This window comes from Zonotrichia leucophrys, chromosome 7 (genome assembly GCF_028769735.1).
Source record: "Zonotrichia leucophrys gambelii isolate GWCS_2022_RI chromosome 7, RI_Zleu_2.0, whole genome shotgun sequence".
Taxonomy (NCBI): Eukaryota; Metazoa; Chordata; class Aves; order Passeriformes; family Passerellidae; genus Zonotrichia; species Zonotrichia leucophrys.
The window spans coordinates 15,317,583-15,338,725 of NC_088177.1; the positions used below are offsets into that span (position 1 = coordinate 15,317,583).

The window sequence follows — 21,143 nt, forward strand, 5'->3', positions numbered from 1 at the left end:
ATTTTTTTTCTATCTCATTTTTTTGAGCAGAGCGCCTTTATAGTGCAACTTTGTCATAATTCTTTTCTTAGCACATTTTTAAGCATCTGAGATAAATTCTAAGTAGATAATGTTGGGGTTTTTTCCTGGAAAATTTTGCAAATACGGTGACTTAAGCAGTTCTAAATATCTTTGCACAGGTGTTGCTGAGTGGATGAAATGAATTTCTGCAACTCAGCCCCTATCCAATGAAGCCCTCCAGGACACACTGAAGTGTAAGTACATGAGTGAAACTGAGCATGTTCTTCAAATTCTGCTGCTAAATGAGGTATTTTATCATTAAAAAGAAAAAAAACAAAACCAAACCAAGTCCTTCCCCAAATGACTCATTGTGATAATCACAGAGTGCTGGGAGTTCTTTAATGGGTACAGAGTTCAGTGCACACACTGCTTTTGTGTTTTTGAGTTATAGCAGTATATGCACATCCAGCTCACACCAAAAGAAGTAAAACTAATAGCAATGTGTTAAACCTATTTTAAATATTCAATCTCTTCATACAAGAAAGTGGAATTAGAGTTTACCTCTATATTCTATTGTATTTTAACTTAAATATAAAAGCTATCAAACCTTTTTTTGAGAGCAGGAGGAGGGGACATTCCAAAAATAACAATGATCTAGAAATCAATGTTGTGCCCTAAGGTTTGGAGCAGTCGTGCAATCCCCACTGTCATGTACTTTTGGTAGTAACAGAGTTGAAAACTAGGGCAGCACTGAGGGACTGCCATGGCATGTGCTGGGGCTTCCTGCAATCATATTTGTCCTTACTTTTCATCAACCTGGTTGCAAGGAAATGTTTAAGAGAATAAAAGCTCTGAGAAAAGGCTTTGGTAAACCTTGGTTGTGTGTGGAACAGCAAGAGCAGCTGAGAGTGGTGTATAAGGAAAGAAGAATTAGGCAAAAAAAAGAAGAAAAATCCATAGCTGAGGAAAAGAAAACCTTTCCCTTTCAAAGGTTTTTGAAAATAGAGCCTTTATTTAGATGATGGTTCCTTAGTCTATAAAGCTGTGTTGCAGTGACCTTCTTTGCATCATGGGCTTGATTCTGAAACTCTACCAAAGTGCTTATTAGAAGGTATTCACAGCGCATCAGGTACAACTTCAAGACTTTTGGATTATTAGGAGGTTTTAGTCAATAACAAAAATTTTCAGGGCTTTATACCTCTTTAGGCTTTATATTGATTCTTCTCAGACTGTGCAACATTTTCCAACCCATGCATGCATGGTGGGTTACTGCACATAAAAATAGATTTGGTAAAGTCACCACGTGGGATGCTGTGGGCACGCTGGGGGAGCTCCTGGGGCAGAGAGTGCTTGTCATGGCTGCCCTTTAACTCCTCATCTGAATTAGAAATATGTGCCTCAGTAGTTAAAAAATGAATTGAGAAACAGAGCAAGTGCTTCAACCAGTGGCCTCTGACTAAGGATTGAATTGGTGGTTGGATTTGGATAAATTCATGGAGTTTTGTAGTCCTTTTATGAATGCTACATCAGTGGATTGTCAGTGGGTTCTTAAATAAACTTAAGCACTGCTTGGGAAAAATGATTGTATTTTCTCTGCTTTCTGTTGGAAAGGCAGGAGGAATCTGACCCAGCATCTGTGGTAAGCAGGACTGATGGACTGAGCACCTGAGCAGGTGCTACTGCTGCCAAGCACACAGCTCAGGTCAGAAGGTGTGGAAGAAAGCTGGGGTTACTGGAAATTGGGCACAATTTACAGGTGATATGGGAGGGAGCTGAGGCAGAAGTGCATGTGAGTAGTCCAGAAATCAGAATAGGGTATTGTGGGTGTGTGAGACAGAGAAGAGGAACTGAAGGCTTGGAGAGGGGTTCACAGATGTGGAGGAACTGTGAAATTGTGTCAGAGGGAGGGAGAAACCGGATTTCATTTATTCTGTTACCCTTGGACAAACTCATTAAAACTTTGCCATCTGGTGCAGAGGTTGTTAAGTGACAAATTTTGACCCAAAAGAAGTAGGTTAGCAGTTTCTTACCCAGGTTCCTCTGAAGCTTCAGCACAGCTGAACCATTCAGTCTTGGTACCATTCCAGCAGTTCCAGTGCTAACACCATTCCCTGACTTCTGTGGTTCAGTTTGCACCAGTTTCCCTCATTGCAGCTGGATTGGTGCTGCATCCACATCACTCTGGGATGAACATGTGCACACAGAGCAGGGCATGCCAAGAATTTAGAGGGTTTGGGCAATATTATAGGAAAAACTAGCAAACTTCAATAAGCAAATAATGAATAAAAATAGCTAATAAAATAAATACCAGGTCTTAAGACAATAAAAAGTCAAGCTTGCTTTAATACTATTTCTTCTGGAGAGGAGAGTGCCTTCCTAATCCCTACAGGAAAATGCTTTCACTGGAATTTTGGAGAAGGGTGCAAGAGGCAGCATTATCTGGCAAGCTGAGTTGCAGGAAAGGCTTTGATGCCTGTGCCCTCCCAAGCTAGTCCATGCCCAGCAGGGATTCCTGCACCCTGGTGCAGGGTGGGGACCTTGAAGCCACATAGCCCCACTCCTTGGCCAACTGTTGCACTTCTGAGGCTCCATGTTGAGGCTGGGGCACCTCAGATTTGGTATTGTGGTTTTCAACATCACAGCACCCATGTCTGGCTGCAGCTTTGCACACTGAAATACTTTACCAGCTAAATATTTCATTTTCTGCCTAGCCTGTGCCTGGCTGTAGTCATTTCAAATGGATGCTCTGCATTTGAAAACGCTGACTGCTTTGCCTCAGCCCAACATAATCAGCTGTCTAGCAAACTCCACAGGTAATGAAATATTAAATCTGTTTTGGCACCCAGAAATAAATATGGGCTCGAGATTCTTGTCACATGTATCTCCCTCTGTTAGCTCCCTGTCCCTGCCACATGACACTGAGGTGCTGCTGCTCAGGCCAAGGCTTGTTGTTGGGTGGTGGCACAGGAGATGAGCAGTGCACTAGACCAGACTGTTATCCATTGGGATGCAGTGAAGTGATCCAGGCAGGCACCAGCTGTGCCTGCAGCCTGTGGAATGTCTGCCCCACGGCACCAAGTTGCTCAGTGGGAGCTGCATTCATTTAAAAGCTGAAGATAAAAGTAGAAACTTGCATTAGAAACCAGGCTAGAATAATAAAGAGCACAGTAGGCATAAGCCTATACAAAGATATTTATAATTTAGTTACAAAATTCTTGTTTAAAAACAGGATGTAGTTTAAAAGTCACTGTTGTAGCAATACCATTGTGTTAATGCAAGGTGACCATGCCTTTCCAGTACTTGGTCTTGTTTTAATTCTCATGGCCAAGAGTTTACTTGATTTTCTCCTCCAGCCACCTACAGATGAGCTAAAACAGTAATAAAACATTTGCACAAGATCTGCCCAGGTCAGCAGGTCCCAAGTCAATGCTCCTTGAAATCAGAGGGCAAAGTGTCACCAGCTTTAACAGGTTTTGGGTCGAGCTCCTCAGACCTGCCCCTGCAAACCCTTGCAGCCCCTGCTGAGTGCCCAAGGGGCTTAATCCTGCCTGGGGAACTTGTCACTTAAAAATCACACCTCTGAGGACCTGGGAACTGCTGCTAGGGTTGAGCTTTGGTTCCAGAAACTCTGCCTTTGGTCTCTGATGGAGCATGGTTCCCATTAGAGCTGGATGAAATGACACAGCACACACAGTGTGTACAAACCCTGCACCCAGCAGTTGGCAGCACAATGCTTTCTCCAGGCCCCAAGGCAGTAATTAGTGAAATATGAGGGGTTTTTAATTCACAGGTGGACTGTTTGCAAGTAATGAGTGCAATATTGTGTGCTGTTGTTGGGTGGTCACAAGAGCTGTAGCAGCAGTGCTTTTGTACAAGGAGCTGCTGGATTTTGTGGTGGTGTGTGCAGGGGTGGCTGCCTGCTCCTTGTCCCCCAGCTTTCCAGGCTAGGGAGGGTTTCCCAGCCACTGGAGGAGCAGAGGAATGTTCTTATTTTTGTGTACCTGTCCATCCCCTGGCTCTGCCTGCCCCGCACAGCCCCTCCAGCACGCAATGGATAATCTGTGAGCAGCAGCTACAGTTACAGTGGTGCTTCTCTTGATGAATGTTACCAGTGCAGTGTTTTCTTTGGCTTTGAAAGCACTGCAAGAAATTCCTTGGCAAGGCAATGACTGACTGGAAATGTGTTAGAAACCTACTTGACAGCTGAAGACCTGCTTGGCAATGATCATTGAGGTGCTGCAGTGTGCCCAGGAGCAGGCAACAGAGCTGGGTGAAGGGGCTGAGGGAGCTGGGGGTGTCCAGCCTGGAGAAAAGCAGGCTCAGGGGAGATCTTATTGCTCCCTAGAACTACCTGAAAAGAGGGTGTAGTGAGATGGCTTGGCCTCTTCTCCCAAGTAACAGCAACAGATCCAGGGGAAGTGGCCTCAGGTTGTGCCAGGAGAGGTTTAGGTTGGATATTAGAAAAAATTCCTTCATCAAAGGGATGGCCAAGCATTGTAAAAATCTGCCCAGGGCAGTGGTGGAGGCACCATCCCTGGAGGTGTTGAAAAGCTGCATAGGTGTGACACTAAGGGACATGTTTTAGTGGTGTAGTGGACTTGGCAGTGCCAGTTATCAGTTGGACTTGATGACCCTGGAGGTCCTTTCCAATCTAAATGATTCTCTGATTCTATAAAACCTGCCTAAATAGGTGGGAGACCTAGCCAGAGCCCAGCACAGGCACTGAAAGTGAGTAATGACTGCAGTGAGGGGCACGAGCACAGTGCCCAGCCCTGCAGCACCCCTGGCTTTTAGCCTGTTGTGTAGCACAAGCCAGGCCCAGCATGAGCCCTGTGTCCCCAGGCCTGTCATTATCAGGGCCAGGGGACTCCTGTGAGTCATGGGGTGCTCTTTGCCAGCCCCAACCAGGTGTGAGCTCTGTGACAGCCTCCCAGAGGGGATGCCCAGGCATGCTCGTGTGAATTGTACAGTAGTTTGGGTGTCAAGAACTCCCCAAAAGCAGGAATGCATTACTCAGGGTGTCTGTGTGCAGCCTCTCTTATGAAATAGTTTTCATTTTTAGCATAGCTTTTATTTTTGAAAAATTGAAAATGCTATTTTAGTTTGCTCAGCTTTCATTCTGGAAGCTTTCCTTTGGAATGGGGGTGTTTCCTAAAAAACTTTGGTATAATCAATACTTCTCTGTGGTGGTACATGATTTGATGCTGCCTGACAGGATAAAATCAGAGAAGCATTGCCCAGGCCTCTCCCCCAGTCTTTTCCACTGTTTTCTTTGCTTTAAAGCTCACCAGTCCTTGGTGCTCAATGTGTTCTGGCACCTCAGAGCTGTCCCAGGGCTGGGGGGAACATGCAGTGGTGATGGCCCTAAGCTTTTATATGGCAACTCCATTCTTTGAACATCTTTTCCACATATCACAGAACTGTTAGGGTTGTTGGAAGGGGCCTCTGGAGAGCATCCAGCCTCCTGCCAAGGCAGGGTCACCTGGAGCAGGGGCACAGGAATGCACCCAGGTGGGTTTGGAATGTCTCTGGAGAAGCAGACTCTTCCACCTCACTGGGAAACTGTTCCAGTGCTCTGGAACACCCTCAGTATAAAGTTCTTCCTCATGTTGAGATGGAACTTGTTGTGTTTTAGTTTGTGGCCACTGCTTCTCACCCAGTTGCTGGGCATCACTGAAAAGAGTCTGGCACCATCCTCTTGGCACCCGCCTTTGGGTTATTTATATGCATTAATGAGATCCCCTCTCCATCTCTTCTCCTCGGGACTAAACTGGTCCAGCTCCCACAGTCTCTCCTTGTAAGAGAGTGCTCCAGATCCCTCATCATCTCTGTGCCCTCTGCTGGACCCTCTCCAGCAGCTCCTGGTGTTTTCTGTACCGAGGAGCCCAGACCTGGACCCAGCGCTCCAGATGTGCCTCACTAGGGCCGAGTAGAGAGGGAGGAGGATTTAAAGGAGGAGAAGCCAATGAGCGGCGCCTTTCCTGCCTGGGTGATTTTCCCCTTTTCCCTTATTTTAAATGGCAGGGCCGGTGCCGGCGCTGGGGCGGGGCGGGAGCTCCGAGGCCGGGGCCGCTCGGGGGCTGCGGGCCGGGCTCAGGTGCCGGCGGGGGCCGGGTCGGGGCCGCGGCACCGCCGCTCCGGGCTCGGCGGCGCTCCCGCCCTCGGCCCCGCCCGGCCCCGCCGCCGCCGCCCCGGGGAGGGCGGGGAGCGCCCGGCGGAGCGGCGGGAGCGGCGGCGGGCGCGGGGCCCTCCCGGCGCTACCTGTGCGAGCGCCGCGGGGCCGGGCGGGGCCGGGAGCGCTCCCAGCATGGACTTTGACGGTGGGTTTGCGTCTTTGCCGCGCAGGAGCCCGCAGGAGGCGGCGGCGTCGGTGGGACGAGGGCCGGATCCCGCGGGCACCGCCGGAGGAAGGGGCAGCCCGGCGGCCGGGGACCGTGCGCGGCGGGGCCACGCTTCCAGCACGCTGCTCGCACGGACACCGCCCCGCCGCGCCGGTATGTGCCCGGCTCCATCGGGCCGAGCCGCGCCGGGGCCGGGAGGGAGGGAGCGGGGATGCGCGGCCGCACCCGCGGGGCCGTGGGCAGCGCTGGCCTCGGGGAGCGGGGAGACAGAGCTGGGCTCTGCCAGGACAGCCGGCGGTGCTGCTGCCCTGCTCCTCCCGTCCTCTCGCTGCGAGGTGCCGCCCGCCGACTCCTCCGAACTGAGCAAAGCGGAGGTGCCGCTCCCGCTGGGCACCCTGAGGAAAGGGTGTGAGACACCACGGACAGCAGTGAGAGATGCGGAGTGGGAAGGTGAACGGCGTGGCTGGTTCTCTCCAAGCGCTGTTCCGGCTGCTGTATTTGCCGGCCGAGGTGATGTGAGGGTCTGTCAGCCACTGCTTTGCCATGAGCATCTTTTCAGGCTTCCACACTGACTCTTATACAGAGCAGGTTACCTTCATCTGGCGTGTTATAAAATACAGATTTAATAATGCAAGACCCATCATGGCAAAAATTCTTAAACGTTTGGAAATATTTTATGCTTTCTCATAGTTCAGTAAGTAGCAGTCCAAATTAGGTTTCTAAAGATAGTCATTTTAAAAAAGGAAAAAATGCAGAGATTTATCCTGTAGGCTTAACGAAGTGGCATTTTTAACCTTTAAGTACATACAAATTAGTTTTCTTGTGAACATCGCGTTCTGCTGGACACGTTCTTGCTTTAAAATCACCTTGGTTGGTACAAGTTGCCCGAGGGGCTGGGCAGAGCCTCGGGACGCTCCAGTCCCTGGGGACACGGCGTTTCCGTGGGCAGGGTCGGGGGGACAGGGCTGCGCGGGCACGGCTGCCTCGCCTGGCTCCCGGCCCTTCCCGCTGCCAGGCGCGAAGGCGGCAATGCTGGGAGCAGGAGCTGGCACACCAGGAGTGGTGGAATTCAAGGAACCAAATACCGGGGGAGAGCCGTGAGACAGAGTGGTTTTGAAGGCTGACATAGTTCTCTGTTGCAATTCGGGGCAGCTTTTGTGCAGCTGGAGCATCTGGTTGTTTGCTCCTCACTTTGTGTGAGTCAGTGGTAACATAGTTGTGATTTAAAATGTGGGGCTGTGTTTTCCTGTGCCTTCCTATGTGAGATGTGGAAAGATGGCTTTCCTGGTGCATTACTAATTCCCATTTCCCTTTTTATAATGGGCTTCTGGAGATTAAAGAACAGAATGGGCTTGTGTGCTGCCTTTATTGTGCTCTTCTGTGGTTCATCTTGGGCAGATCTTGACCTTCTCCTTCCTTCTGACTTTCATTTGTGTTACTCCAGTGGAGCCTTCAGCTTCCTGAGGATGTCACAAAGGCAGGCAGTGTCCCTCATTCATACCTTATGCTCTGCAGCTCCATATGTTCGTGGTTGAATCTGGTGACAGCCACTACAATAAAGCCCGACCCTGTCAGCCCGAGACACCGATCGGCTGCTCTCGCTGCTGCTGCTGCTCCTCAGCTCCTGCTGGCAGCATCCCCAGGCTGGGCAGCAGCCAGCAAGAGCTGCAGGAGGGGCTTTTCTTGCTCGTAAGGATTTGTGCATCCCTTTTCATTGTCTGCAGCTCTGTCTCTGCCAGGCACCTGTGGAGGACAGTAATACACCTTTACAAACCAGGCTGGATCCTGAGCCTCAGTCTCAGAGTTAGCAGCTCAATGTTTCAATGTGGTCCTGAAGAGGACTGTTGGTAGAGAGGCTGTGACTGCATAATGGAGTTGTTGGGGTGAAGTCTTGCGGTATATGTAGGAAAATTCCTGTTTCCACTCTAGTTGGTTACAGTGTTGCAGCATTGTAATAAACCAAGAGGCTGCTCTGTCTGGGTCCGGGGTGTGCCTTAGAGCAGTCTGACCTCAGTGTAGGGCTTGGCCAGTCTCTGACACCTTTGCTGGTGGGCTTTGTGTTGTCCCCTGCTGTGGGGATGGTCTCCAGACCGTGGATTTGCAGCTAGTACAGATAGGAAGGGCTGATAATTACAAGAGCTGTGGGCTTTGCTGAAAGAAGTGTTGGACCTGCATCCTCTGGTGTGATGCAGGACAAGAAAAAAAGCTGTACATATAGATCAAAAACTTTGTTTCTGGTATTTTGTTTCTGTTCACTTACCAGTTTTGAGCATTATTTTGTATTTGGGATCTTGGAGAATTTTGGATCTTCTCTATCACTATTAGCTTTCCCTTCCAAAGGCATTCCTCTATAGTTTCTGTAGTTGGGTTCCTTAAACCTTGACTAAATTTCCTGCAGATGGAGTTTCTGAGAAGCCTTGAATCTTCTTTGTGCCCTTTCTTCTCCAGCCTCACTCCAAGGCCTTTCTTGCTAAGGAAATCCGTTGGTTCACTGTTACTCACTTAGAAAGCAGGCTTCCATCAATGGCAGGAATCCTTCTCCTGTTCCTGTGGTAGTTAAATTAATGTTCCCTCTTGTCCATGGCAGAGTCTGTACTGGTGCATGCATGTGTTCTGAGACATTGGGGAAAATCCATCCATCCATTGTATGCATTTCTGTCCAAATTCGGACTGACAGCAGTCTATACAGCTGTTTGGACAAGCAGCTGAGGTAAAATATGAACAGAACCTGAAAGAGGTTTTTTCTCACATGGCCTTTGGGCTGCCCCCTGAGCTGTGTTGTTGGGCAGGGGCACTCACGCTGTGTGTGCAGCTCTGGTGAATACACTGCTGCACTGGAGGGAGGATTTCAGGACAGGCCGACTGGGTACAGTTTTACTTTCATGAAATTAGACAGCTACCAAGCACACAGTGTTCTTTGCTTTTAACAAGACTTCTTCCTCCTGCATGAAGAATAACACTGTGGCTGCTGAGGCTGTACCTACTGGCATTGCTCTTCTCTGAACTACTGGTATTTTCAATCAAAGGCTTCTTTTGGTATTTCATCCTGGTTTGCTGCTTCCCAAAGCTTGGGTAAGATTGCTAGAACAGGGCAGAAAGCACTTGTTTTTGTTCCTGGCTTCTGTGGGTGTGTCTTGGAAAGGGGCCAGACTGTTTCTTGATTTTATGGGGGTTTTGCCTTTTTTAATTTTTATTTTAAGTCAGTACTAGTTTTAGATTTCCAGAGTTTCTCATCATAAAAACTCACATTGACACAGGTGCACTATTTAGCAGCAAAAACACCCCACTTGCTCTGTGCATGTAAATCACAAAGTGAAGTAAAAAGAAACATTTTCTTCTCTTGTTTTTCCCTCTAGTTTAAAGATTTTCATGTTCCTCAACTGCATTGCTAAAGTGCTTGAGAGATGAAATTTGACATGGAAATTGCTTCCATTAAATAACTCAGTACTCTGACAAAGGAGGTTGTAGGCAGGTGGGGCTCAGTCTCTTCTCTCAGGTAACAAGCAATAGATCCAGACAAAATTGCCTCAGTTTGTGCCAGGAGAGGTTTAGGTTGGGTATTAGCAAAGATTCTTCACTGAGAGGATGCCCAGGATGTGCAGATGTGGCCCTTAGGGACGAGTTTTAGCTGTGGACGTGGCACTGCTGGGATAATGGATAGGACTTGATCTGAAAGGCTTTTCCAACCAAACCAAATTTATGATTCTGTGATCAGCTGTGCTCTTATTGAAAAACCTGTTAAAGTAAACTAGAGGTCTGCCTGATTTGGAAAAGCAAATGTATAATTCTCCCATTCATTTAGAAACTGGCTTAGAAGCCTGGAAAAGCTTTATCAGTTCTGGCCATGGAGAGGGAAAAACCCAAGCCTTTGAAATTCCAGGACTTTCCTTGAGATAACCAGGAGACTTTCCCTTCCATGCTAATCCTGCACAGCAGTTGTTTGCAGTTGCTGCATGCAGCCTTTTCCAATCTGTAGCTCTTATCTCTTGTTGGCACTAAGCGACAGGAGAGGGAGGGGATGGCTCTGAGAGCAATGAGAGCTCCATTTTTGCTTTTCATGTCCTGAGCTGTTTTGGGATATTTGGGTATCAGTGATTGCCTGAGGCAGCAGAATCTTTGGAATTGTGCTTGTCTTAAAGTAACTGTAGCTGTTCAAAACTTCCTTTTCCTATGATGAGTTGTTCTAATAAATGTCAGGCAGTGCATCTCCTGTGTACGATTTGCAGGAAGCTGGATGTTCAGGAGAGCAGAACTGAAGGCCTGGTGGGTTGGACTGCTCTGGGAGCCTCTGCCTGGGGCTGCTTTGCACAGGGGGCTGAGAGTCCTGCAGGGATGGAGGGGATGCTGTGCACTGAGTGAATGATTCATGACTCTGCCAGCTGTGTGCTGCTGCTCTGCTCACAGCTGAGAGGATCCAAGGGCCAGTGCCCTGAGTGCTCCTGAGCCCGCCTTGGTAGGGAGAGGGGTGTTCTGGGTTCCCTCTCTGTTATACATGGAGGCTGTGAATATTTACAGTGATTGGGTGCAGTTCAGAGGTGCAGATGCCCGAGTGCTGTTTGGTTATCTCTGCAGGTAGGTCACCTGTCCAAGCTTTGAATAGCTTTGTTCCAGACTTTACTGTTTCCATGCTAATGGCAGCACTGTCATTGTCTGACTGTTCTCCCTGTGTCCTTGGATGATCCAGGTCTCAGTAGAAGCTTTGAGAGGGAGAAGGGAAAACAAGAGAGAATTTTTGAGGTTAGGCAACAGATGGGCACAATACCCTTCCCACATCCTTGCTGAAATCCCCCTGACCTGGCCTTGCTGTGGGAGGAGGTTGGCATCCTAGAGATGGTCAGGAGCCACTTGCCCAAGCAGTGGCCCCACTCTGACCCAGCATTAGGTGCTTTGTGTAAATTGTTGCAGCCTGTCATTCAATCTAATTTATTAAGTGCTGTATCATCGTTTTACCTTTGTCAAAGTCAAGTTCTGAGTGGGAGAAAAGGCAGGCAGCCTTGTGCAGGCCAGCACCACAGATTTATCACCTTGCTGGTGAATATTGTGCACCGCTGACATCCTGGAGGGTGCTGAGCTCTGTTCCTGGGTTCCCTTTGCAGAGTCCCAGACGTGAAGCTGGCTGTGCTCTCCTGGGGACAAGGGGACAACCTGTAAGAAGCAGACGTGGTTCTGGTAAGTGGCACTCTGAGCTTCTCCTGCAGGTACCCAGGGGAAAACTGAAAGGCTCCCTGCTGGAGGAGGAGTCACATTTGAACCAAAAAGTTTGCCTCTGTCACAGCAGGAATTACTTGCTGCCTTCAGCTGGGCAAGGCTGCACATTTTGAAGCTGTTTTGAAAACTTTGGCTTATTTTTAATCTGGTGACTCTGTGACATAAGGCGTTGTAGAAAGCAGTTTCTTATAGCGTAATATTGAATTTCAAGGTTTTTTCCTGAGGTTCTCATGGATGGAAAACGTGTAGATCATAGCAGGAACTTACCTGCTTATGATGGCTACAGATGTTGCATAACAGCAAAACGCTTGCCCTTCTGCCTGTTTTCATCTTATGCTGGTGTATTCCAGAGGCCAGTGAAACCCTTAATTTTTGATATTGCACATTTACCTTTTTGCGATTATTTTTATTGAGTATTTTAATGCTTTTAAAAATCCTATTTATTTTTTAAAATGGCAGTTATGTGATTAATGCTTTTTTCCTCTAATAGTGAATTGCAGTCATCCTTTCACCATTTTTCTGTTTCCTTCAGTAGTTAGAAATGAACTTATCTTGGCAGGAAACACTTTGCCAGGCTGGCAAAGAGACTGCTTAGCCCTAGTGTGCCTGCTGAGTTCAGCTACCACCCCCTCAAAATTTTCTCTCTCCTAGTATTACCACAGTAAATAAAGTATTAGGTGAAAAAACATCTGAACTTATCCTTGGGAACTTCCAATTCCAATATGGAATTGATTGTTTTCAAGACTTCCATTAAAGTCATGCACAGTGTTGTGCTGAAGTTAAATGAAGCATTTAAAAACATTTTGACTGTGCACCCAGTAAAATGAAGCACAACTAGTAGCCTATATTTTTCAGATGAATAAATCAGCATTTCACCTACTGTAAAATCTGTCTCTAAAAGGAGAAGATGAGTTCTGGTTTCTGATGGTGCTGCTTTAGCTCCTGCTTGAGGGTGAGCAGAGCAAGCAGAGCTCGCTGACCCTGGCTCCAGCTAAGCCCAGCGGCTTTGTCACGTGAGGAATTGCAGAGCTCTTGGCCTGAGCCCCAAACCATCCCTGCAGGGATGTCTGAGGCACAGCTGGGCACAGAGCAGGGCTTGGGCACTGACAGAAGCAGGCTCCTGTCACACAGTTTGGCCTTGTGCAGCTACAGGATGCAGCAGGGAGTAAAATGAGCTGCTCTGATTTGTTGGGTTTTTCCCTCTCAGGGTATGAGCCTTGTGAGGAAAGGTAGAGATGTTAAAATCTGCCAGAACTTTACACTCTGGAGATGAGTTAGGCAGAGAGAACTTAAACAGCATTTCACCATGTGTGTGCAGGCAAGGGCTGTCAGCAAAACAAGGAAGCAGCCAGAAGGTTGAGGGCAGCTTCATTTGCAATTATTTCTGTGCCAACAATTATTAACTCCAGTAGACCAGGCACTGTAACACTCGCTGCAGTGGCTTGGAAAGTACTGAGCTCTGTAAAGAATGAAATGAGCAACAGGCAAGAATTTAAACTAGGGTCCATAACTTGGCTTTGAAGCTCAACTGATTTGGAACAGTTGAATTGTATTGTGAATTGCCTTGCTGTCTGCAAGCTTTAGAGCCACCTTGTCCTCTGTGTAGGACAGTCCCAGGAATGTTTGGCTTGGCCCAGATGAAGAGGCAGAGGTGGTGAGTTCTGCAGAGGAAGATGCTGACCTTAGGGAATTTCTCCCTACCTGCTTTAAGGAGAAGTTTATCCTCCCTCTACTCCATTCTGTCCTTTCCATTAGACACTAACTCATCTATCTGCTGGTGTCCCCTAACAGAAATCTCCAGCTGCACATGGGAAACATTAAAGCAATGATAAAATCCTAACTAAAGATAGCTTCTATTTAACAGACCTCCATTAAAAAAACTTGGAAAAAAAAAAGAAAACTATAGCTCCAGACTTGAATAAAAAATCCAAATCTGAAAAGTCTATTTTAAGGAAAGCATCAAGGATAAACTCTGATAAACATACACTGCAGCTGTGTATTACCTTGGCTGGATCAAGACTGCAGTTTCAGGCATCAGCAGTGCTGAGTGGTACCTGCTGCCAGTGATTCTTTACCATGTACTTGGATCTACATATTTTTCCAGAAAAGCAAGTGGAAGTGATTAGTATTAATGTTTTATTGATGGTAAATATGGAAATTAGACATGCACAAAATATTACTATTAAAGCTTTGAATTATTCAGCTGCCTGAATTGCTTTCAGGCCTCTCCTTGGCCTCTGGTCTGGAGGCATGGTAAGTTTGATCAGTGTATGTTATGGACAGACATGGGTATAGACATAGAGATAAATGTAGTTTTTTGTGTAATAAGGGAATCCTGCTGTTATCTAATAAGTTATCCATCCAGTCTTTACACATTTAATGATGAGATATTGAAATAAAGATCTGATAGCTTGGCTCTCCTCTGTGTTGGGTAAAACTGCAGGTAGAGGTCAGCCCTTGGCAGCAGGGTTTGTGTTCCAGGCCTGTGGACCACAGTGCCTGTCCCAGAGCACTGGGCACGTGCTGCACAGGTCAGTGTGCACAAAGAGACTCACTGAACTGCACTGAGCTGGTCTGCAAATGTCCTGCTACACAGCTGAAGGTGTGGCACTGTTTGTGTGGACTTGGTGGTTTCTGGAGCCCTTTAGGGCTGACTTCCCGCCAGGAGCGCCAGCCACTCCTTCTGTGCTGCTGCCCTACAAAGCGGTAGCAGTGATTTTTATGAAGCAGCAAAGAGAGGACAGGAGCTTGTCCCAGGGATTTGGTTTTCCTGAGTCAGCTGCTAGACTGGGGAAGTCCCATCCTACCTGTGAAGCACCATTTGCCTGCAAATGGGATTGACTTCCTCTGCAAATATTTGCCCGTGATCAGGTTACTGGATTGGAGCCCCTATTTCCTCCAGTGTATAAAGGAAATAAATAAGGCTTAACATCTTTGCCATGATTGTGTTTTCAAAGGCTATTTACAAAAATCTTTAACTTTGGCTGACCTTAGTACAACGTCATTGGGTGAAGCTGCAGGGAACAGTTGGTTTCTGTGCTGTGCAGTCTTTATTTTGGCTGGCAGTCTGTTAACTCTGATAAGTGGGTAAGCGCATGCCAGGCAAAGTCAGGCGTAGCGTGAGATTCTGCTTTGCCTGAGAGGAAGTAGCCCCAGAAACAGCTTTTTTAGGCCAGTAAACAAAAATCCATATTTGGAGTTGACCAATTCTGGATCTTGAGGACTCGAAAAGGACTCTGCCAGGTGGTTTGCTGGTCACTTTCCCTTCTCTGGGTGTAAAGTTGTCCTGCTCTAGTGAGAATGGTGCTCTGGCTCTGGTGGAACTGCCTTGATCACAGCAGGCTGCTGCTGCTTTGCCTACCCTCTCCAGGGAAAAAACAAAACCAGCTCTTGTTCCTTGTGAATACCTTCTGGTGGCTGCCCTGCTCCAGCCTCCTTCAGCAACAGCAGAATGACACTGGGAATTAGTGTCATTGTGCCCAGAGGGCGTGTGACAGCCATGACATTGGGCTCTGGCTATGGTGGTTGTGTGGTGCTGCTCTGGGGTGGTTTTGGTGTTCATTTCCAGCAGCACCGGTCCCTGGAGCTAAACAGCATTTGTTTGCAGTTTCTGGAGAAGCATAACGCATTGTCAGCTTGGAAGAAACAGACTTTATCTTTTTTATAAGATTTTACATTCCTAGATGGCCTACATCCCGTCCTGGGAATTGCATTCAAAGGCAGCGTGAATTCAGGTCAAACTTTGCCTACTTGTAGTAGATGGATGGTTCCGATAAAAACATTTTACGCACGCTGGGCAGAGATTTACTTAAGCCGCTTCTCCAAGTGCCTGTAGTGAATTTACGTTTCCTTTGAGCTCAAAGAGAACGGTAACGTATTTATTGCCTTTATATGAAACACTGTTTTGACAGATTTCCTCGGAAGAAGCACAAAAGGAGATGTCCTGTTCTTTGAAAATAACTGGAGCCACCGGCAAGAAGCAGCGACGCCGCACCGAACAAGGGAACCACTTCCAGGTTATCCAAGCATGCTGCTGAACTGACTTTTGCAGCTGCATTTTCCAATGTACCATGGGATGCATCAAATCCAAGGCTGCCTTCCAAGGTTCCAACGCCGTGCAGGATGAGCGGATCGGGGCAGGCGGCGAGGGCTGTGCCGGGGAGAAGTCGTCGCTGCTGGCGGTGCAGGCGGAGGAGAAGGGCCCCTCGAGCGCCGCCGTGCTGGACTACGCGCACCGGCTCTCCCGGGAGATCCTGGAGCAGGCGGTCAAGCAGTGGGCGGTGACCGAGAGCAAGTACAGCGACATCCCCTTCATCGAGAGCGACGTGCCCTGAGCCTCCTGCCAGCACAGCCCCTGCTGTCCCCTGGGCACCGCCCTGGGGAGGTGTCTGCAGGGAGAGCCTGAGAAATCTGCCTTTCAGCCGAGATTGCTAACAAACCACCTGGATCGCAGTAGAACCTGTCCATCAAGTGTCATTCCTTGTCAGCCATGTGTTGAGTGTACTCTGTCTTTGTACGTGTTGGGTGTGAGCAGAAATCAGCGTTAAAAGGAGGATGAGAAGACTGTGGCTGCCCTGCACCTCTGCAAGCACTGCCACAGAGGACAAAACGTGGATTATTTCTGTGTTCTGCATAAAAGATCAGTGGTCTGTCTGTAGGTGAGATGAACTCTCTGTGCTTGGTGATTTGTCTGCATTTCGCTAAAGTGAAATCAAGGTGTGCATGTAGCAAAGGTTACTGCTATCATAAATTTTACTTTTGATTCTGTGACCTAACCAAATCTGTAAAATCACAAAATGATGAAGGTGATGGGAGGCGCTTTGCAAACCCCAGTAGTATTCAGGGAGCCATTTGGATGATGATGCTCTTCACCTTCCATTGAAGTGAACCAGTGAGAAACGTGCCAGTGTCAATAAGCGGTGCATTATCATTAACAGATGCTTCTGTAAATGCTTGAGAGCTTGTCTCTAAAACCCTGCAGTAAGATAAGTTAATGACATCTGGTGCTGTGTTCAGACCAAAGCTGTTTTGTTTTTTGGTTTTGTTTGGGGTTTTTTTGTGTTAGGGTGCCGGTTTGGAAGGATTTGGTTTGTTGTTTTACTGTAGCCCAGAGAGATGTGCAAACACTACTGCTGGTAACCAGTGAAAGGAACCTTCAGAGGCGTGGCAGTGCTTTAGGACAGTTTGCTTCACGGCAGCTCTGCCTGCATTACACTGCAATTCCACTCTGTAGCACCACCCTTGGGATAGGACACCTTCCTTCAGCTTCTGCAGGCTGCTGCTTCCCCACGGGAAAACCTGTCCATGGCAGTGCCAGCAGGAGCCACAGGAGCTCCAGCCCTGGGCAGTGCCCTGAGTGCAGAGCTGGGGACCAAGCCTTAGGCCCAAAGCTCAGGGGCTGCACTGCTCCCCAGTGCATCCCCACACAACTCCTGCTTGCCCAGGGCTCACTGCACTCACACTGCACCACACACATCAGGACACCGATGGATCCTTGGTACAGTGTTGCTGATGTTTTTTACAAAGTGAAGGCCTTCTAACAGCTTGGCTTTTACCACTTGTTTGTTCCTTTCTCTGTGATGCCCAGTTTAAAAGACATAGTTCTTTTTCCTAGATCAAAATGTTTTCCATTTTGTTTTCATTTTATAGAGAAATGCTTTCCATACTGGCTAAAGCTGTTACTATTTTTACAAGGTACACATAGTTCTAGTAAATGATCCAAAGCATGATTTTTCAAGCAATGGGAAGCAAGCAGAAAGAGGACCATGTCAAATGCTGTAGAAAGACAGTCTATGATTTGAGCTGTTTTGCAAATGTTGTGATACAAACGTAGGTATTTGAAATTCACATATAATGGGAAGTGGTTTTATCAGGAATGGAGGGTGAAAAATGCTCTCTGTGACACAGCACAAGGCTGCCATTAAATCCCAGTGACCAGACTGGATTCCCAGTGACCTGCTATTAAGGCTGTTCTCAGGCTTTTGCTGGAAAAGGGAACAAAATCAGCTTATGCTGTAATGTCGTCCTCTTTGAAGTTACGTAGTTGTCTTCAAAGCCATTTGCAAAGTGGGACTAAGGTTTTATGGTTCACTTAAATTCTCCTGATAAGTGACACTCCTTCAAATTCTACAGCACATATTTGATCATACTGTTTACTCTAAAATACCTCCATATATTAGTGGGAGTTAGAAAGCAAAGCCAAAACACTAATCAAGTCAGTACATATCAATTGGATATTGCTTAACCTCAGTATTAAAAAATATTAATATTCTTATTATAGCTAAAATAAAGCTTTATTACAAAAAAGAAAAAAAGGGCCAACCTTTCTAACACGAGTGTGGCTTGAGAATGTGAACAGTAATTAAAATTAAACACAACCTCAGCCCTCGCTGGTGCCTGAAGATTCCAGCAGCTCCAGAGTGGCCCGAGTGCAATTCCAGCTGCTTTAGGATGCTTTCCATGACACTGGCACTTCAGGGAAGGCACACAGCAAATGGAAAGCAAACAACAGGGAGACGGCTTCTCACCAGGAAAATCATCTCTTTTACAGGATGCTGTCCTTATAAATAATGCACTTACCCTTAATAGAAAATAAATCTGTTCAGTGCTGCAGTCTCATAAGAGATGGAGGGAGGAAATTCCCTAGAGCTCTGCTGTATGTACATTTAATAGGCACAATACTAATACATTGTAAAAGTAAAGACTTCTTCACCAAAATAAATTTATGCTAAGCTGTGCTAGAGTTTTAGAGCCACTGACAGTGGGTTTCCAGCTAAGTTACCTTTGATTTTTTGATTTCATTTTGTGTAATAAAGGCACTCCAGTTTGGGACTGGCATACTCTGCAAAACTGTTTACTTCTATTTAGGAGTTAAAAATACATTTGCTTTATATTTTCTCCAGGAAACAAGATTAATCTGAGTGGGTATGATGTGAATGACTTGATATTCTAATAATGGTTCAAAATACATTAACTGCAGCACAACTTTGTACAGTTGACGTTTCTGGACTAAGGCACATCAGTATTCCCAAATAAAACACACTACAATATATTTTTACAATATTTTTTGTGGAAAATATTTTCTTGTGGACCAAATAAAATTCAACTTACCATCTGCTTGTATGCCTTTTATTTGAAAAAAACCCACAAGATTACAAAGATTGGACAGGATCTCTTTACCTTGAGCTTGGGATAATTCCTGTTCACATGAATTCTGGAAGCATCTGAACATGCAAGCCAAAGTTTATTAACTCAAAAGTATGTTCTTCCTAAGATCTTTTACAATGAGAGGAGGCATCATCCCTGCTCTCTGGGAATTACTGTGGTTTTCATTTAATATAGTTGGCTGAATATTGCTCCTTTTATACAAAAATAGTGGAATTATTAAGATAACCAATCTTTAAAAAATAAATTAAAAATAGCAATTGCTTATGAATGTAAAACATAAAAATTTTAAATAATACAGGGGGAGCACTTCTTATGGGAGCAGCTTGAGGTAGAAAGTCTTGTGACACTTTCAGACTTATCTAGAGGTTTTAATGAAATCTCAATTACTTTTGGAACTAAACTCAAGGACAGTCCCATAACAAGTATGCCCAAGGTAACATAAACTCACCGCTGAAATTTTAATAATTTTATCTTACAAGACTCTAGTGCCAAAGCAAGGTGCCATTTTTTCTTGATTTAGCTCTCCATTTGCTCACCTCTGATTTTTTTGAAAGTCACTCTTGGAAGTTCACTTTGATGCCTGAATTTCCTGGACATTTTTTCCAGGCACCAGCTCCTAGAAGGAAGGAGCCTTAAGCCATTGCAGACCATTGCTGTTGGTCATAAGAACTGCCCAATGTTGAAAACTCCACAATGGTTCTGCTGCAGCTCTGACTTTTTCATTCCCCACTGCTGACTATGACATTTGAACAGAAGTTTTCTTTCTTTGTTCTTCAGAGAAGCCAAAATTTGTACTTGTGACCTGCCTGTAAGTGTAGAAGTAAGCAGAAAGAAACACTGCTATGTGCTCTGATGAAGCAGAAAAAAGAAGGTGTAATGTTGAAGAAAGATTAGTAGCTGTCTGCATACAATAGAAAAAATTATTTCCCTCCCACAGATACTTGGACCAAGGGGTTCTGGTTCTGTTGTGTGACTTCATGTCTTATCAGCATCAGAACCCACCACCCTGAATGCACTGGAAATTGCTGCTTGGTGTTCACAGCAAGGTCTGAGGCACTTCTTTCTTCACCACTGTAAGACCAAGAAAAGCCAGCAATTTTCTGAAATGGTGAAATACTGATTATGCAGTTGAATCAGACATAATGACATTTTAAAAAGTGGGCTATGCAAGCGAAGTGAAGTGTGCTTCAGGCTCTGGCAAGATTATCACATTTGAAACAATGTTTACATCACACAGCAAGGCTGAAAAATTACAAGTGTTTAATCAATAGAACAATTTCTTGTTCTCAGACTACTAATATATCAGTCTGAGCTTTTATTTAAAAGGATATTTAACACCATGGATTCTGTCTTGCATTTTCCTTTGTAGCTCTGACTGCATTAAAGGTTTAACCATATTTTATTTTCATTGTACACAGAATAATCTGTGGCACAATCCCAATTTACCAGATCAGTGACAAAGCAAAGAACACAAAAAGTCTCTTTACTTTTTGCTTATTAGGTCACCCCTTAAACTGTGCTCTTCAGCCCAAGGGCTCCTCCTAAACTAAGAGTTGATGCAAAAAATTAAATGTTAATCACTCTGTAAAGCTGTAAAAATAACAATTTGACTTGAAGCGTTTTTTCCCATTATTAAGCAGAGATACAATTATTTTCTCATTACAGAGAATGTTCCTGAATGCAAAAAAAAAAAAAGTAAAAAAAAAAAAGAAAAACAGACTTGTGAATCTCAGCTAGCTAAAAAAGTTTTGTCCAAATTGATCACACTGCAGTTAATTTTGGTATCACAGAACTAAGGAGACAGGTAAGATGCCAACAGGTTTGTTCTTTACAGCTTGAGATCATCATTTCCCAGTGGTTTAAAACAATTGTCCACAAATTCATCGCTGACTTCTTCTAGAGCAGCTGGCTTCCATTTGGGGGACTGGTCCTTGTCAATCAGCACTGCCAGGTGAACAGAGAAACACCAAAGTTACTCATCAACTTCCTCCCATTAAAATGACTTCAGATTGCATCAGGACAGATCACTGCAGTGATTCCAAGGGGGAGACAAATCTGTGTGCTCTGGAGAAGGCAGAGCTCCTGTAACATGGATGTTTCTATTCTAATACAAGTTCCTGAGTTGTGACCTGCCCAGAGATGTCCCTGTCACAAGGAACAGTGAATCCCTTCAGAGCAGCCCAAGATTTGAAGGACCAGCCCTGGAATGAGTGGTTTAGTCAGACCTGCCACTCGTGGCTGACTTGCACTTCATGGGAGCCTGCAAATGGCACCTCACAGTGCTGCTTTTGGACAAGGCTTTCACACCTCTGCGCAAAATCTGACTCTGGGGAGAGCACAGGAGATGACTCAGTGGTGCTAAGTGCCTAAAGCTAATTTAAACACATCACATTAATAATGAAATAACTCACGAGGAGAGAGTAAAGC

The 21,143-nt window shown here is 46.0% G+C and overlaps 2 protein-coding genes across 6 annotated transcripts in view; one reads left to right on the forward strand and one right to left on the reverse strand.

Annotated features, from left to right (window-relative positions):
- The first annotated feature begins 213 nt into the window (after positions 1-213).
- C7H2orf88 (chromosome 7 C2orf88 homolog) lies at positions 214-18,659 on the forward strand. Of its 3 annotated transcripts, XM_064717643.1 has the most exons (4): positions 5,947-5,989; positions 6,346-6,494; positions 11,438-11,510; positions 15,461-18,659. In XM_064717643.1, the coding sequence occupies exon 4, from the start codon at positions 15,620-15,622 to the stop codon at positions 15,881-15,883; it is 264 nt and encodes an 87-aa protein (XP_064573713.1). In that variant the 5' UTR covers positions 5,947-5,989; positions 6,346-6,494; positions 11,438-11,510; positions 15,461-15,619; the 3' UTR covers positions 15,884-18,659. The 3 variants fall into 3 exon arrangements, with proteins under 3 accessions (XP_064573715.1, XP_064573713.1, XP_064573714.1); XM_064717645.1 differs by lacking the exons at positions 5,947-5,989; positions 6,346-6,494 and adding an exon at positions 214-254; XM_064717644.1 differs by lacking the exons at positions 5,947-5,989; positions 6,346-6,494 and adding an exon at positions 6,220-6,320.
- A 2-nt stretch (positions 18,660-18,661) lies between these two features.
- The window catches only part of HIBCH (3-hydroxyisobutyryl-CoA hydrolase), a 38,397-nt gene continuing 35,915 nt past the window's right edge, over positions 18,662-21,143 (reverse strand). For all 3 annotated transcript variants that reach the window (XM_064717639.1, XM_064717640.1, XM_064717641.1), the window contains exon 14: positions 18,662-20,660. In XM_064717639.1, the coding sequence (XP_064573709.1) occupies positions 20,545-20,660 (116 nt within the window). In that variant the 3' untranslated portion in view covers positions 18,662-20,544. The remainder of the gene's footprint in view (positions 20,661-21,143) is intronic.